Below are 15,311 nucleotides of genomic sequence, written 5' to 3'. Positions count from 1 at the left end.
GGCCCATTTCCCTGGGGGGTGTAACCCAGCCCTGCCCCGCCAGCGGCAGTAAAGAGCTGGGTGCCAAAATCACTCCCCGGGGGTGAGGTGCTGCTGTTGGCACCCAGCCCCGGCAGCACTGGCGGGGAGCTCTCGGCACCACCATTTCCTGGATCTGGCACCGTGGGACTGCTTCCTCCTTCCCCACAGCAGCCCCCTCCCCTCAAAAAACACACGGCCATGGCCACACTCCCTCCAGCTCATTTATTACTGCCAGCCTGCGCCGCCCCAGTTGCCCCAGCCCTCTGCCCCCTTCGAGCCCCCTCCCCGCGGCCGTTTCGGAGGGGGCTGTCACCCGGCGGAGAGCTGGGGCTGTTTGGGGAGGGAATGGCAACTGGTGGAGGGTGGGGGGGGATGCTGGAACTGGCCCTACTTGGCCAGTTTGAGGAGACGCTGGATATCAGGCTCCAACTGGGCGGTGGGCGTGCGGGGGCTGTAGCGTCGGAAAGGTTCCCCTTCGGGCCCCACTAAAAACTTCTCGAAGTTCCAGGAGATGTCAGAGCGTCGTACGGGGCTCCAGGTGAAGAAACGGGGCTCGGCCATCAGATGGGCCACCTCGTCGGCCGGTGTGGGCAAGTGAGCCTTCAGGTAGGCGAAGACGGGGTGGGTGTCCTGCCCGTTCACCTGGCACTTCTGGAAGAGGGTGAAGTTGGGCTCGAAGCCACCTCCCGGCCGCACGTGCTTCAGGCTGTTGAGAATCTCCTCGTTGGTGCCATTCTCCTGTGGCGGGGAAGGGAAAAAAGCCAGCGCCGTGCCCCCTCCTCACACTGGGCACTGCCGTGGTCCCCGAGAACTTACCTGGTAGCCAAATTGATTACAGGGGAAGCCCAGCACGACCAAGCGGCGGGGATAGCGGGTTTGCAGCATGTTGAGCTGGGTGTAATCCCGCACCGTGGTGCCTCAGAGGGATGCCACGTTCTCGATGAGGACCACGCGGCCCCGGAAGACATTAAAATCCACCTTCTCCCCGTGCAAGGAGGTGGCACTCAGGTCGTAGAAGGACTTGGCGATGGGGACAGTCATGGCTGCAGACGCGCGCCTCTGCCTTTCCCCGCGCATCTGTCGGGGCGTCTTAAGGGCTGTCCGGTGCCCACGTGACACACCAGTTCCAAAGGTCTCCTCGCCTTGCCGTGACTTGGCAGAAACCGGAGCCGTCCCACCCGCTGGCACCCACCCAGGGGGAAAAAGGAAGAGGCCAGGGGTGGCGTGGGGCCAAGGAGATGCTTCTACCTGCCTCAATAATTCATGGCACAGTCTGGTGCAACGTGGCTGCTCTTCCCTGTGCCCGCAAGGTGGGAGATGCTGTGGGGCTCGGCACCTCCAGCCTGTCCGTACAGGCTGGGGACACTCGGGAGTCAGGAAATAACGGGACTCTGGGAGCTGGGGCTGCATGGGGTGGAGGATGGGGTGACTCAGACCCAGGTGGGGGGGATGGGGTGCCCCAGTGCATCTCCTTGGCATCACCCGCAGGGCCTCCTGTGCTTGCCATCCCCACAGCGCCCATCAGTTTCAGCACCCAGTGGTCCCAGTGCCACCATCCTGGTGGCCGCTGCCATCCTGGTGGCCACCACCAGCGATGTCCCTGTCCCCACTGGGGCTGGCTCATGGGAACAGCCCCCCCGGCCAACAGCCCCCCACGGTGTCCCACAGACCCGTCCTCCCACCCGGAAAGGGGACACCGTCCCGGCAGCCCTGGAGCAGCCTCAATAATTGATATCCGCTCAGGTTGCCGGGGCCCGGCTCAGCCCGTGGCATGCTGCCCCACTTGCCCGGTGGCCGGTGGCTGCACCATAGTGCTGGGGGCTTCACAGTGTCGTGGCACCGTGCCCACAGCCCACCCCCAGCAGCACACGAGCCACTGGTCCCACTCCAGCATCACCTTTATTCTGCAAACTTTGTATGTGTGTGTGTGTGTGTATGTGTAAAATCGAGGGGAGGTGGGAGGGCCACGGGCACAGGGTGGGCACACAGCGCCCGCAACTCCCCACCACCACCCCCACATGGGCGCCAGGATGGGGGGGCACCTCCACCATCTCTGGGTGGGTGGGGGTCCTGGGTTGCCACCAGGTATTCCCCCCCGCCCCCTCCATCAGGCTGCCCCAATCCTGCGCCCACTGTGGCCCCCCCCACCCAACACAGCCCGGCACGGGGGGTGTCGGGGGGGTCCAGGCTTCAACACCAGCAGGTTTTGGGGCTGTCCTCGCTCCCCAGGGGCTGCTGCTCGTCCTCATCCAGGCGGGCCAGGGTGGGGGTGCGGGGGGGGGGCCGCAGCCCCTCCAGCTCCTTGCGGTGTGCCTGCAGCACCAGCTCCGTCAGCCGTGTGAAGGACTGTGGGAGAGGAGGGGGGGCGGTGTATGTGTGAGCTGGGGAACCCCCCAAATTCCCCCCCCCCTCCAGTTCTCCCGCACCTCCTTTATGTTGAGGTTGCTGCAGGCGCTGGTCTCGTAGAAATCCATCCCGTACTCCCTGGCCAGCTGCAGGGTGAGGGGCCAGCGGCAGCACCGTGATTTGGGGGGGGAATCAGCACCCCCCCAGCACCCCCCCAGCAGCTTGTGCACAGCTGGGCATGGACAGACGAACGAGCTGTGCTGCCCGTGCTGGCACTGGGGGGGGCTGGTGAAGCATGTCCCCTGGGGCAGGGCACTGGATGCAGGGGTCGCGGGAGGGGGTTACTGAGTGTTTTGGGGGGGTACTGGCCATGCTGGAGGTGCAGGGTGGGGTGTCTGTGGGTCCCCGGGGTGGGCTATTGAGAGGCTTAAGACCAGCACCAGACACTGTGGAAGGGTCCCTGGTCTCACAGTGGGGTGCAGAAGCCCGTGGGGGGGTTGTCACCGGACACACTGGGGGCTGGGGGGCAGGGGGGGGGGGGTTAGGGGTCCCTGGCTACAGAGGAGACTGCAGGAGAGTGGGAGGGTCCTGGTCATTCTGGGGGGTGGGTCCTGGGGATGCTTAGGGTGCCAGGGGGATCCCTGGATACAGGCAGGGCTGCAGGAAGGTTGTTGGGGTCCCTGGAAAGAGCAAGGGGGGCTCATAGGGGGGGTCCTGGCCATGCTGGGGAGGCAGGGGTGGGGCCTGGCCACCCTGGGGGTGCAGGGGGTGGGCCTGCCCCCCCCCGGGGGCACACACCAGCCCCCGCTCACCTGCAGCCCTTGCTCTTTGGGCACTTGCCTCTTGTGCTCCTCGTCTGCCTTGTTCCCAATGAGGATTTTCTGGACGCCATCGGGCGCGTACTGGGGAGGAGGGAGCGGGGTGAGGGAACACCCCCCACCCCGCCATGGTGTGGGGGGGCCCTAGACACCCCCCAGAACCCCCACCTCATCCACGTCGCTGGCCCACTTCACGATGTGCTGGTAGGAACGCTCGCTGCTTATGTCGTACACCAGGAAGATGCCCTGCAGGGGTGGTGGTGGGGTGGGGAGGCATTTAACCCCCCCACTCCCCCCCCGTGCCTCAGTTTCCCCTTTCCTATGCACCAGGATGGGGACACACACTCCCCCGTACCTGTGCCCGCCGGTAGTACTGCTTGGTGATGGTCTGGTACCGTTCCTGGCCTGCCGTGTCCCTGCAGCCGGGGAGAGCAGGGTCAGCACCACTACTCATGGCACGAGTTGCTCAGGGCTCAGCCTCCACCCTTGTAAGGGGGTGGGGTGTGCCACGGGATTCAGGGAACCCACCCCCTCAAATTCTCCCCCCCTCCAGGGCCCGGTGCCAGCACTCACCAGATTTGTATCCGCACTTTAATGCCATCCACTTCGATGGTCTTCATCTTGAAGTCGACGCCTGGGATGGGGAGGGAAGCAGTTACGGGGTGCCCTGGTGTCCCCCCATCACTGTCACCAGGGTGCCTCTGGTCCCCTCACCCTCTCCTGGCCCACCCCATGCCCCGCCTTGGCCTGGTGCCCCAGTAGCAGCCTGGTGCCGGTGCCCACACCCAGTCCCAGACCCAGCAAGCGGTCCCGGTGCTGGGTCACTGTGTGGGTGCTGGCCCCACCACCAGCGGGTACTCCCAGTGCTTCCTGTGCCCCCAGTTTGGCCGTGCTGGGGGTTCCCAGTGCTCCCAGTTCCCCGGTGCCATGGCTGCCCAGTGCCCTCGGTTTCCTGGTTCCACAGCTCCCTGGTGCTCCCAGTTTCCCGGTACCATGACTCTCCGGTGTCCCCAGTTTCCCGGTGCTGCGGCTGCCCGGTGCTCTCAGTGCCGCGGTTTTCCCGGTGTCCACGGCTTCCCAGTTCCCAGAGTTTCCCACTTCCCCAGTGCTGTGTCTGCCCAGTGCTCCCAGTTCCTCGGTGCCACCACTCCCCAGTTCCCTGGTGCTCCCGGTTCTCACGATTTTCCCATTCCCAACGGCTGCGCGTTTCCCACGGTTTCCCATTTCCCCGGTGCTGCGGCTGACCAGCGCTGCTGTATTCCCGGTGCTACGGCTCCCCAGTGCTCCCGGTTCCCTGGTGCCCACGGTCTTCCCGTTCCCCGGTGCTCACGGCTGCCCGGTTCCCACTGTTTCTCATCTCCCTGGTGCTGCAGCTCCCAAATTGCTCCCGGTGCTCACGGTTTCCCGTTTCCCTGGTGTGTGGCTGCCCGGTGCCCACAGCTGCCCGGTTCCCCATTTACCCCGTGCTATAGCTCCCCTGTGCTCACGGTCTTCCCGTTTCCCCGTGCCCACAGCTGGCCGGTTCCCTTGTTCCCCGGTGCTGCAGCTTCCCAGTTCTCCTGTTTTCCCGGTGCTGCGGCTCTCCAGTGCTCCCGGTGCCCACGGTCTTCCCGTTTTCGGGTGCCCACGGCTGCCCGGTTTCCCATTTCCCCGTGCTATAGCTCCTCAGTACTCCTGGTTGCCCGGTGCCCACGGTCTTCCCGTTCCCCAGTGCCCACGGCTCCCTGGTTCCCCACCTCCCCTGTACTACGGCTCCCCGATGCTCCCGGTGCTCCCGGTTTCCCGGTGCCCCCTGCTCCCCGGTTCCCCACTTCCCCGGTGCTACGACCCCCCGATGCTCCCGGTACCCACCATTTCCCGTTCCCCGCTGCCCACACCTGCCCGTTTTCCCCCGGTGCCGCCGCCCCCCAGCTCCCCGCTGCTGCCGGGCCGGGTGCTCCCCGCTCCCCCTCCCCCGGTTGCCGGTGCCGGTGGTACCGATGGTGGAGATGTGGGCGGGGTGGAACTGGTTGTCGGTGAAGCGGCAGAGCAGGCAGGTCTTGCCCACGCCCGAGTCCCCCAGCAGCAGCAGCCGGAAGAGCACGTCGTACTGCTTGGCCATGGCGGGCCGGGGGGGGCCGCGCCGGGGCCGCCGCTGCCGCCGTTACCGGGGGCGGGAGAGCTGCGGCGCCGCCACCGCCGCGCCGGGCTGGCACCGGGGCGGAGCGCGGGGCGGGGGAGGAGGGGGGGGTGGGGGGGATGCACCGGGGGATGAGGTGGGAGGGGGGGAAGGGGGGGGGGACATGGATGCACCGGGGGCGGGGGTGCACCGGGGGCGATCTGGGGTACCGGGAGGGGGATGCGGGGGGCCCCGGGAGATGCTCTGGGGAACGGGGGGAACACCGGGGATGCACCGGAGGATGATGTAGGGAACGGGGCGGGGACACACGCACCGGCGGATGGTTTGGCGAACCGGGACGGGGGGGAGCATCGGGGATGCACCGGGGAATGCTTTGGGGAATGGGGGGGGGACACGGGGGATGCACCGGCGGGGACACCGGGGGATGCTCTGGGGCACCGGGGGAGGACATGGGGGATGCACTGGGGAATATGGGGAGGGAACATCCGGGGGCGCACCAGGGACCCCCCATCAAGAAGATAACGAAGGGGTGGGGACGGACACTGGGCTGACACACGGACCAGGGGAGCCCCAGGGGACCCCCACCGAGGGGCTGGGGGGGCACCCAGAGCTGCATCAGGGGACACCGGGGTGTCTCTGGGGCTGAGGGACTCGGAGCAGGGCAGGGAGCTGGGGGGATCCCCGGCGGGGGGGCTACAGGGGGTGCTGGGTGCAGCGCTGGATGCAGTACTGGGTGCTGGGGTGCAGCGGTGGGCATAGTGCAGCGGTGCAGCACTGGGTGCACTGGTGGGCACTGGGGTGCAGCACCGGGGGCACTGGTGGGCACTGGGGTGCACTAGTGGGCGCTGGGTGCAGCACTGGGTGCACTGGCATGCATTGGCGGGCACTGGGTGCAGCACTGATGGGTGCTGGGGTGCACTGGGGGGCGCTGGGTGCGTGCAGGCCGTGGCGGCACAGCACAGGCCCGCCTGGCGGTGAACCCGCCGTGCCAGCCCGCGCAGGGTGCCGTGACACCGCGCCACCCCGCCCGCCGCCACCCAGGGCCGCCCCGCCGCGAGGCAGCGCCCCGGCACGTGGGCCCGGCACGAGGCGCGGCGGAGGGCGCACGATGACGCAATGCCGTGACGCTGGGATGACGCAATGCCGTGGCGGTGACGTGATGATGATGTGATGACGCGACGCGACGCAGCGCCGGAGCGTCGTGACGCGGCGTGGCGGTGCGATGACGCAATAACGGCAGCGCGACGCATTGCCGGAGCCAGGTAGCGGCGGTCTGACGTCACAGCGCCGTGACGCGGCGCCCGCCCTCCCGGCCGGCTCCTCCTCCGCGCATGCGCTCCCAGGGCGGGGCGGTGGTGGGGCGGGGCGAAGCGGAGCGGGGCGTGGCCGAGGTTGGGGGCGTGGCCAAGTGTCCCCGCCCGGCCGCCGTCGTCCCGCTGCCCCCGCCGGCGCGAGCCGCCCGCAGCATGGCGGGAGCCTCCCCCCCCCTCCCACCTCCTCCCGGCGGGCGGCGGCGGCTGCGGGACGACGGGCTGCAAACCACCACCTCCGCCGAGCAGGTGCGGGGGGCGCGGGGGGGATGCGGGGCGTCCGCCGGGCCGGGGGGTTGCGGCGGGAGGCGGCCGGGCTCTGTGGGCTGGGCTGTGGGGTGCCCTGGGGCTGGCTCTGGGGGGTGCTGGTCGGGGTGCCATGTGGCTGGCTGTGCGTGGTCCAGGCAGTGGGGTGCTAGGCTCTGGGGTGCCATGGGGCTGGCCCTGGGAGGGGGTCAGCGTGCCATGGGGCTGGCTGTGAGTGGGCTAGGCTGTGGGGTGCCAGGTTGCCGTGGGACTGGGCTTTGGGGTGCCGTGCGGCTGGCTCTGAGGGGGCCAGGTGGCTCTGGGGTGCCATGGGGCTGCATGATCCCTACCCCAGTTCCTCCTCACACCCGCCTGTTGAAGCAGCTGGGGTGCCCTGGGGTTTTGAGGGGCTTGGGGGACTTCTACCCCCAGCCTCCGCAGCTCCCAGGGGGTCACCACCGGGTGCTGTGACATGTGTCCCCAAAACCCAGCTTGGTGGAGGGTGAGGGGTCCTGGGGTGCAACCAGAACCCCCCTTCCCTGCTCCGCCTGAGCCTGATCCAGCCCTGGCCTGGCGGGGTGAAAGGTGACGCTGGTGTTTCTCAATCCGTGGAGTTCCTGCTCGCTTCTAGCCTGGTGGAACACAGTGGAGGGGGTTGCCTGTGTGCCCCCTCTCCTCACGCCCCTCAAAGCCTGGGGTATTTTCTGGAGGGCTGCAGTGATTACCCCAGCTTGGGACATACCAGCTGGGGTGCTGCATGTTAAGCTCAAGTCTAAAATGAGGGGACATTGCCACAAGCCCCCAGTGTTAGCATGAGGAGGGTGGCCAAGGTGTTTGATGTGGGGGTCCAGGGACAAACTGAACTCTGTTTTTAAAACTGCTGCATTTGAAAAGCAACACTGGATGGTGCTTGAGTCTAATCCTGGGTGCAAAGCTCCTTGGCAGCTCCCGCTAAGCCGCTCTATGGGCAGGCAGGACCGGGCGGCTTTTGGTCGCTTTGGTTTTCCCAGAGAAGGTGATGAGACGGTGCCACCAGTAACAGGGAGTGGCCACGAGCCGGATGAACCCCTGAGATGGGGCAGGAGCCTCCCCAGACCGGGCCCATGTTTTGGGAAGGACAGAGACGCTTTCCAGAGCTCATCGTGGTCTTTATGTCTTTATTTCTGCCCTGCCCTCGCCACACTCTTCTCCACACTGTGCCTGGTGGCAGACCAAGGTGGAAGACATCGTGCAGGAGGTCTTTGACGCCTGCAAGACAAACCGTCACGCCTCGCAGTAAGTTCCTGTGGCAGAAACTCTCAGTAAATAAATAATGCCCCTCAAAACCAGTGACTCCACTGGCTGCTGAGATCCCCAGCGAGGGACTGGCCGCTCCCATGGGCATTCAGGTGGGATCTGGCCGCACACCCTGAGCCTGGTGGCATCGGCTCAGGGCTCGTGTCCCCTCTCAGCTGGGCTGTCCTGCCTGCCGGTGCTCTGCCTGTCCTGCCTGTCTTCCAGATTCATCCTGCAGCGGGAGAAGCACTTCCATTACCTGAAGAGAGGCCTCCGGCAGCTGACTGAAGCCTACGAGGTACCCGTTCTGCCAGCGGCGCTGCTGGGTGTCCTGCCCCAGAGCTGCCGGCTCTGCCCTCTGGCTGGGGCCAACCCTGCGCCCTGGGGCTGCTCCCCGAGTTGTCACTGCAGCGTTTGCTATTTGCCATCCTGATTTGTCACTGTCAGCCCCGGGACAGAGGCAGTGGTTCCTGGTGTCCCCTTGGGTCATGCTTGTCCTGGTGGTGATGCTCTGAGCAGCAGCACTGGGGGTTTTCTTGCCTGTCCTGTGGGAGCTCTGCCTGCTCCTGCCTGCACCCCCAGGCCCCGCATGGCTCCCCGGCTGCCCTGACTGTCCCCTCTGGTCCCCACAGTGCCTGGATGCCAGCCGCCCCTGGCTCTGCTACTGGATCCTGCACAGCTTGGAGCTGCTGGACGAGCCCATTCCCCAGTCTATTGCCTCTGAGTAAGTGGCACTGTCACCGCGAGAGCTGGGGGGACCCCAACGGCAGCCTGGGGACCCCCACCGCAGACCTGGCTGCGGCCAAGAGGCCCCGCGGGCCACCCGTGTGATGCTGGAAGTGCCACCTCCCGCTGTCCCCGCGCGCTGGCAGGAGCAAAAAAGCGCTTTGTCTCCACCACCGTCAATGCTGCCTATTCTCCCAGCCAGCGCCTCGTGCGCCAACGTCTCGTGACAGATGGAGATGGAGGAGAGAGATAACCCCCGGCTTTGACCTCTGGGGGGGCTTAATGGGGCCACCACGAGCCTCCTGTGGAGTGGGGGCATGGTTTTCCCTCACCCAGGGGGGAAACCTCACACCACCGGGGTTGAGTCCGGGGAGCGCCAAGCCCCTTCCCCACCATCCCCTCTGTGTCCCCACAGCGTCTGCGAGTTCCTGAGCCGCTGCCAGAGCCCCCAGGGTGGCTTTGGGGGGGGCCCTGGCCAGCACCCCCACCTCGCCCCCACTTATGCCGCTGTCAACGCGCTCTGTATCATCGGCACGGAGGAGGCGTTCGGCGTCATCAACAGGTACGGCCACGCAGGCCTGGTTAGCTGGCACGGGGCTGGTGGGGGGGAGGCAGGACGTGTCGTGAGTGTGTGTGTGTGTCCCTCACAGCCTGCTGGCTTTTGCAGAGAGAAGCTGCTGGAGTATCTGCACTCGCTGAAGCAGCCTGATGGCTCCTTCCTCATGCATGTCGGCGGTGAGGTGGACGTCAGGTGGGCAAGCGCCGCCGTTGGGGGGTGGGGAAAAAACCACCGGGTGCTGTGACGGGGAGCTGGTGCCATGGCTCCGAGCGCCCGTTTACCGCAGGAGTGCCTACTGCGCCGCCTCTGTGGCCTCGCTGACCAACGTCCTCACGCCCGCGCTCTTCGCCGGGACAGCTGAGTGGATAGCGAGGTGAGAGCCAGCAGGGATGGAATTGGGGGCGCACACAGACACACACAGCACCCCTCGCCTCGGTGCCTCCTGACCCCGCCACTCGCTGCACCAGGTGCCAGAATTGGGAGGGTGGCATCGGCGGGGTGCCGGGCATGGAGGCGCACGGCGGTTACACCTTCTGTGGCATGGCGGCCTTGGTCATCCTCAAGAAAGAACATTTGTTGAACCTCCGGAGCTTGCTGGTGAGTGGCACCATGGCCCCTTGACTCTTGCCGGGATTTGGCTGGGTGCGGGGGGTGTTTTGGCCCGTCGGCAGTGCCGGGGAGGGGGGTCCCTGTCCTCCCACTGGTGTCTGTTCCTGTTTATCCCTGCGCAGCACTGGGTGACCAGCCGGCAGATGTGCTTCGAGGGCGGCTTCCAGGGCCGCTGCAACAAGCTGGTGGATGGCTGCTACTCCTTCTGGCAAGCCGGCCTCCTGCCCCTGCTCCACCGTGCCCTCCATGCCACGGGTGAGTTGGCTGTAGGGTGTTGGGGGAGCTCCCAGCTTCCTCTGTCCACAAAACCAGCGTCTCCGGGGCAGGACAAAGGTGTTTCAGCATGGGGACAAAGCACGGAGTAACTAGTGTCCAAATCTCTCTGTTGTTTTGCGTGGGAGGGCTGCTGAATTGTGCTTCCCTGCGGGATTTTTGGCAGCAAGGCTCCCTGTAGGGGGGGCACAGGGAAGGCCCTGAGTTGAGGGGGTGGGGGGTGTTTACCACCTTTTTTGGGACACACACACACACACCCCCCCCCGGCATTTCAGTGGTTTTCCCCCTCCAGGTGACGCAGCGCTCAGCATGACACACTGGATGTTCGACCAGTCGGCGCTGCAGGAATACATCCTCCTGTGCTGCCAGTGCCCGGCCGGGGGGCTGCTCGACAAGCCGGGCAAGTGAGTGGAGCAGGGAGTCGGGGGGCGGAAACTGCCGGGTATCCCAAAACCCCACACTCAGCCCCCCAATATCTTCCCGCCACCTCAGATCCCGGGATTTCTACCACACGTGTTACTGCCTGAGTGGGCTGGCCATCGCCCAGCACTTTGGCAGCGGTGAACTCCACCACGAGGCAGTCCTGGGTGTCCCCGAAAACCGCCTGGTAGGTGCCAGGCATCACTGGGGCGGGGTGGGCTGAGCCATGCAGCCTCCCCAACACCAGAAAAAAGGTGTTAACCTCTTTTTTTTTTTTTCTTTTTCTTCCTGTCTTGCAGCAGGCCACACACCCTGTCTACAACATTGCCCCAGAAAAAGTGGTGAGGGCGGTGATGCATTTCTTGCAGCAGCCTGTGCCCAGCTTGGGGATGGTGGCCACTGCCAATTAGGGGCCCCGCTGCCCCCCCCCCCCACCCCGCACTGTGCGGAGCAGCCCTGCCCGGGGCCAGCGGGGAGCCCCCCGCAGCGCGGGCGGGGCAGAGAGCGAGGTCCTCAGGGTGCTAGCAATACCAAAATCCGGTGTGCTCCGTGGCCACCAGGTCCGGGCACCCCATTGCCCTCCCGGCAAGAGCCGAGACGGGGAGGCGGGGGGACACGGGACGCGGCAGAGCTTTTTGGCATTAATAAAACAGAACCGTCACCTGCCGTCTCCTGTGCGCGGGGAGCCACCGATGGTGGCTATGGGGGGCAGGAGGTGACACCAAGCTCAGGCTGTTCCCAGCCCCCACCCAGGGGCTGCCCTGGTGCCACCTCCCCTCCCGCCCCAAGAACACGCGGCTACTACAGGGAAAGGATAAAATAATTTTTTTTTTTTTTTATTATTTATAGTCTTATAGTAAAGGGAAGCCTTAACTTGCAAGACAACTCTGGGCAGTATGTACAACATACCTTAGATCCATGGAATGAATGGCATCAAAATGGGGAGGGGTGGGGGGGGACAACAGGGTCACCTACGGGGCTGGGACGGGACACTAGATTTCAGAAAATGCCACGGAGGTGGGGAAGGACCAGGGGAGGCCTGTGGGGGGCGAGGGAGGGAAGGAGGAGGGGGCAGGACACACACAGAGACCCCCCCCAGCCTGGCCCCCTCCTGGCTCTGTGCCATGTAAAGGGGTGCAAGGCGCTGCCCCCCCTGCCCCAGCTCTTGCAGGTGCTGGGGACAGGTGGAATTGCAGACGCAAAAAATAAATAGCGAGACCCCCCAACGCTTGCTGGGGAGGGGGGGTGGGGGGCAGGCACAGCTCCCCGTGGGGCCTGGCCTTTTTTTTGGGGGGGGGGGGTGGGGGGGGGGCTGCATGGCTCCTGCACAGCCTCACCCTTCAGCTCAGGACTGCTGTGGTCCCCGGGTATAAATAGAAATGCTCATATAAAATCAGAAGGGAGAGGGCAGAGGGGCGCGCTAGGTGTACAAGGGCAATGGGGGACATCTCGTGGCCCCCCCACAGCCCCCCAAGTCTGTCGGGCGGGCGCTGCAAGGCCCTGCCTGGCCGGCAAACACCCGCCCCCACCACCACCTCCTTGGGGCCGTTGCGGTTTGAGCAGGGAAAGGGCCGGGGAGGGCTTGGGAAGCTGCAGTCCGAGAGCCTCTACGAGAGAAGAGAGAGAAGAGTCCTTACGCAGCCAGCAGGCAGGCGGGGGGGCCGCGGGGGGGCCTAACTGGCCTCCATGCGCAGTTTCTTCCTGCTCTGCGGCTCGTCAGGCTCCGAGTCAGAGCTGGAGTCGGAGCCGCCGTCGAAAGCGGAGATGGTGCTGCCTTTGGGGTTGGTGTAGAGGCTGTTGTCCGTCGAGGGGTAGTTGGCCTGCAGCTGGGCGCTTGACCGGGCCTTCTCCAGCGCCCGCACTGCAAGGCAGGGCCACGGTGTCACCCCTGGGGGTTCTGTCGTGGGTATCACCCCTATCTCCTGCTCCCCAGGGACCCCCTCACTCACCCTGCTGCTCCAGGAGAGCGTTCTGCCGCTTGAGGTCATCAATGTCCTGCTGGTGTGTGTGGTTTTTCCGGCGCATGTACTGGATGTACTCTGTGGCTTTGTCCAGGATTTGGGCCCGGGATGCCTGTTGCAATAGTGGGAAAAGACAGAGGCGAGATAAAGACCTTGCCCAGGGGTTACCGATGGCCTTTCATCCACCCTGTCCCACCCGCCGTGCAGCAGACAGGATTTTGCCGTCACTTTGCGTTGCCGGGCAAACCGAAGCGCAGCTCTTGTCCCCACCAGGGACTCAACCAGGGAACCGGGGATCCAACTGGGGACCCCCGTGGCAGGGCAGAGCCTTGCTGTCACCAGGAAGGGTCATTTCTAGACCCTGCTGAAATGGCTGAGCCAGTGCCAGACAAAACAATAAGCCATGGAGGCTGCTGCCGACCGCCAAGCAAAGCGCCACTATCCCCGGCGGGCAGAGCTGCCCTGCGGCCAAGTGTGGAAGATCCAGCTGCATGAGGTGGATTTACCCCCTCCACCTTCCCCCCAAAAAATCCCTGCAGTGCTGGAGACTGGCTCCAGGCACAACCTGCCCCCAGGAATGCAGCTCGGCAGGCCCCGTGGGCAAGGCACTGCAGAACTGCCCTCGCTGAGGTGGAAATCCCCGTCCGGCTGGGTGGGCGCATGGCCGGGCTCCCACCACGCTCCATAAACTCACCTTCTCTCCTTGGAGGGAGGGGACAGAGTCCCGCAGGCTGTGGAAGCTGTCCTTGATGTGGTCCCTGCGCTTGCGCTCCAGCGCGTTGTGATGAGCCCGTTTGTCGGCCTGCGAGGGGAAGGGAGAGGGGAGTCTGAGGAGGTGGCACCATGGCAGTGGGGTGGTGGTGGTGGAAAAATCACAACTGTGAGTGCTGCGGGGCAGACCCTCGAGTCCCAGAAATCAACGGGAAAAGCCTCATTAGCATGGTGGTAGCCACCCCGACTTTGCTTGGGCAGGAGGAGCCCGGCTGCCAACCTTCACCCCAAAACCCCGCGCTGGCAGCTCTGGCTGAGGTGCCTGGAGCCGGGGCGGCAGCGCCAGGGCGTGGGAAGGCGGTGGCTCCCGTTGCTTTCGGTTTCCCCCAGCCCGTCAGAGCCCACGGAGAGCTTCCTACTGCCGGGGCAGCCCCAAATCCTGCCAGGGCAGGGGGGGGAGAACAGCAGTGCCCCGAGGGGCTGGAGCACCTCGCAGCCCTCTGTCCTACACCCCCCGAAATATCTCCCCCCACCCTCCAAGATCCAGCTCCATTATCTACCCTCTGCCAAGAGACACAACCCCAAGTGCCCCACCCCAAACACAATCCCACGTGTCATACCCACCACATACACCCCCAAGATCTCCCTGCCTCGAGACAGCCCCCCCAGAGAGCTCTGCAGATGCCGCCAAAAGACACAACCCCCAGATCTCCTCCCCACAAAAGGACACAGCCCCACACATAACACCCCGTCCCTCGAGAGAAACACCCCCACTTAACCCCCAAAAGCCCCAGCCCCACACTCCCCCTCCCCTAAAGAGCCCCAGTCCCACAGATTCCCCCCCAAACACACGCCCCTCAGGAGACACAAGCCTCATATGTTACACCCCAAACCCACAACCCCACCTTCTCCCCCGAGAGCCCCAGCCCCACAAGTGCCCCCCCCAACCCTAAGACTCCACGCCCCTCCCCACCAAGAGCCCCAGCCCCACAGGTTTCCCTCCCTCAAGAGACACAAACCCCATAACTGTGTGTCCCCCCCCAAAAGCCCCAGCCCCACAGGTTCCCCCACTCCCCACCCCTCTTAAGATACACAGCCCCACAGGTATGTCCCTCTCCTGACACCCAGCCCCACAGATTTCTCTGCTGCAAGAGCCCCAAGCCCCACAGGTCGTGTGTGTGTGTGTGTGTCCCTGCTCCAGAAGAGCCCCAGCCCCACAGATTCCCCCCCAAAATACCCTCAACCCCATAGATTCGACCCCCAACCCGACAGACTTCCCCCCCCCCCCAAGAGCTCCAGCTCCCACACGACACCCCCAAACAGCTCCCCCCCCCAAAACACAAGGGCCCCGCAGGTGTGTGTGTGTCGTGTGTCCCGAACCCCCCCTCGCGCAGGCGCACTGCCCCCCGCCCCCCCCCCGCCCCTCTCGCCCCCACGTGCTCCCGGTACCGGGGGCGGCAGCGACGTACCGCGGACTGAAACCTCGGCTGCTCCTCCTGAGGGGACCAGACCACCGGGGGGGAGGAAGAAGAGGAGAAAGAAGAGGAGGGTGGCGGTGGGGGGGGAGCACCGGGAAACGGGGCCGTAATGAAGCGGGGGGGGGGGGGGGGTGAGGAGAGAGAGAAACCAAACGTTACCCCCCCGCTACCCTTTCCCCGGAGCTGCGAGCAGCAAAAAGGGGGGGTGTGGGGTGTTGCCCCGGTGGTGGGGACCGACTCACGTCACTCTCCACCTCGATGTCATCGTTGTCGCTCATCGCTACCGGCCGGGTGAGCCGCGGGCCGCGCCGCCACAACAACAGCCCGCAGCGCGCATGCGCTGCCGGCGCACACGTAACCGCCACCCCCCCCACCCTTGGGGCGCGGGGGATTATGGGTGTGGGAGTCCGCGGAGGGAAGCGGAGCGGCCATATTCCCG

At 65.5% G+C, this 15,311-nt stretch overlaps 4 protein-coding genes across 10 annotated transcripts; 1 reads left to right on the top strand and 3 right to left on the bottom strand.

Annotated features, from left to right (window-relative positions):
- Positions 1-215: 215 nt before the first annotated feature.
- GPX2 (glutathione peroxidase 2) lies at positions 216-1,091 on the bottom strand. Its single transcript, XM_074918399.1, has 2 exons — positions 838-1,091; positions 216-759 (listed from the first exon to the last, which is right to left on the bottom strand). Exons 1-2 carry the CDS (start codon positions 1,060-1,062, stop codon positions 409-411), a joined length of 576 nt encoding a protein of 191 aa, XP_074774500.1. The 5' UTR covers positions 1,063-1,091; the 3' UTR covers positions 216-408.
- Positions 1,092-1,803: 712 nt separating this feature from the next.
- On the bottom strand, positions 1,804-5,391 carry RAB15 (RAB15, member RAS oncogene family). Of its 4 annotated transcripts, none has more exons than XM_074918395.1 (7): positions 5,037-5,063; positions 3,759-3,819; positions 3,541-3,601; positions 3,354-3,431; positions 3,180-3,269; positions 2,448-2,513; positions 1,804-2,367 (listed from the first exon to the last, which is right to left on the bottom strand). In XM_074918395.1, exons 2-7 carry the CDS (start codon positions 3,803-3,805, stop codon positions 2,212-2,214), a joined length of 498 nt encoding a protein of 165 aa, XP_074774496.1. In that variant the 5' UTR covers positions 3,806-3,819; positions 5,037-5,063; the 3' UTR covers positions 1,804-2,211. The 4 variants fall into 4 exon arrangements, with proteins under 4 accessions (XP_074774496.1, XP_074774497.1, XP_074774494.1 ...); XM_074918396.1 differs by lacking the exon at positions 5,037-5,063 and adding an exon at positions 4,646-4,814; XM_074918393.1 differs by lacking the exon at positions 5,037-5,063 and adding an exon at positions 5,163-5,391 and having other exon boundaries at positions 1,806-2,367.
- Positions 5,392-6,715: 1,324 nt separating this feature from the next.
- On the top strand, positions 6,716-11,524 carry FNTB (farnesyltransferase, CAAX box, subunit beta). Its single transcript, XM_074918358.1, has 12 exons — positions 6,716-6,863; positions 8,071-8,135; positions 8,361-8,433; positions 8,768-8,859; positions 9,277-9,423; positions 9,529-9,612; positions 9,707-9,793; positions 9,888-10,017; positions 10,152-10,284; positions 10,595-10,706; positions 10,795-10,909; positions 11,022-11,524. The coding sequence occupies exons 1-12, from the start codon at positions 6,771-6,773 to the stop codon at positions 11,130-11,132; spliced, it is 1,242 nt and encodes a 413-aa protein (XP_074774459.1). The 5' UTR covers positions 6,716-6,770; the 3' UTR covers positions 11,133-11,524.
- Positions 11,525-11,600: 76 nt separating this feature from the next.
- MAX (MYC associated factor X) lies at positions 11,601-15,221 on the bottom strand. 4 transcript variants are annotated; one of them, XM_074918400.1, is made up of 5 exons: positions 15,115-15,221; positions 14,864-14,890; positions 13,379-13,485; positions 12,672-12,802; positions 11,610-12,583 (listed from the first exon to the last, which is right to left on the bottom strand). In XM_074918400.1, exons 1-5 carry the CDS (start codon positions 15,148-15,150, stop codon positions 12,396-12,398), a joined length of 489 nt encoding a protein of 162 aa, XP_074774501.1. In that variant the 5' UTR covers positions 15,151-15,221; the 3' UTR covers positions 11,610-12,395. The 4 variants fall into 4 exon arrangements, with proteins under 4 accessions (XP_074774504.1, XP_074774501.1, XP_074774503.1 ...); XM_074918401.1 differs by having other exon boundaries at positions 11,625-12,583; positions 12,672-12,795; positions 13,378-13,485; XM_074918403.1 differs by lacking the exon at positions 13,379-13,485 and having other exon boundaries at positions 11,601-12,583; positions 12,672-12,795; positions 15,115-15,214.
- Positions 15,222-15,311: the final 90 nt, after the last annotated feature.

The sequence above is a fragment of the Athene noctua genome, chromosome 14 (genome assembly GCF_965140245.1).
Source record: "Athene noctua chromosome 14, bAthNoc1.hap1.1, whole genome shotgun sequence".
In the NCBI taxonomy this organism is placed as follows: Eukaryota; Metazoa; Chordata; class Aves; order Strigiformes; family Strigidae; genus Athene; species Athene noctua.
This window is presented reverse-complemented; position numbering and strand designations above follow the sequence as displayed.

Coding starts and splice junctions, on each gene's coding strand:
- RAB15 (XM_074918393.1), bottom strand. CDS start 5,286: ATGGCCAAGCAGTACGACGTGCTCTTCCGGCTGCTGCTGCTGGGGGAC. Junction 3,432..3,540: donor AGTACTACCGGCGGGCACAG/GTACGGGGGAGT, acceptor CCACCCCTGCAG/GGCATCTTCCTGGTGTACGA. Junction 2,514..3,179: donor CCAAAGAGCAAGGGCTGCAG/GTGAGCGGGGGC, acceptor CTCACCCTGCAG/CTGGCCAGGGAGTACGGGAT.
- FNTB (XM_074918358.1), top strand. CDS start 6,771: ATGGCGGGAGCCTCCCCCCCCCTCCCACCTCCTCCCGGCGGGCGGCGG. Junction 10,707..10,794: donor CTGCTCGACAAGCCGGGCAA/GTGAGTGGAGCA, acceptor CCGCCACCTCAG/ATCCCGGGATTTCTACCACA. Junction 10,910..11,021: donor GTGTCCCCGAAAACCGCCTG/GTAGGTGCCAGG, acceptor CCTGTCTTGCAG/CAGGCCACACACCCTGTCTA.
- MAX (XM_074918400.1), bottom strand. CDS start 15,150: ATGAGCGACAACGATGACATCGAGGTGGAGAGTGAC. Junction 13,486..14,863: donor AGCCGAGGTTTCAGTCCGCG/GTACGTCGCTGC, acceptor TTCCCCTCGCAG/GCCGACAAACGGGCTCATCA. Junction 12,803..13,378: donor CCCTCCCTCCAAGGAGAGAA/GGTGAGTTTATG, acceptor TTTCCCACTATT/GCAACAGGCATCCCGGGCCC.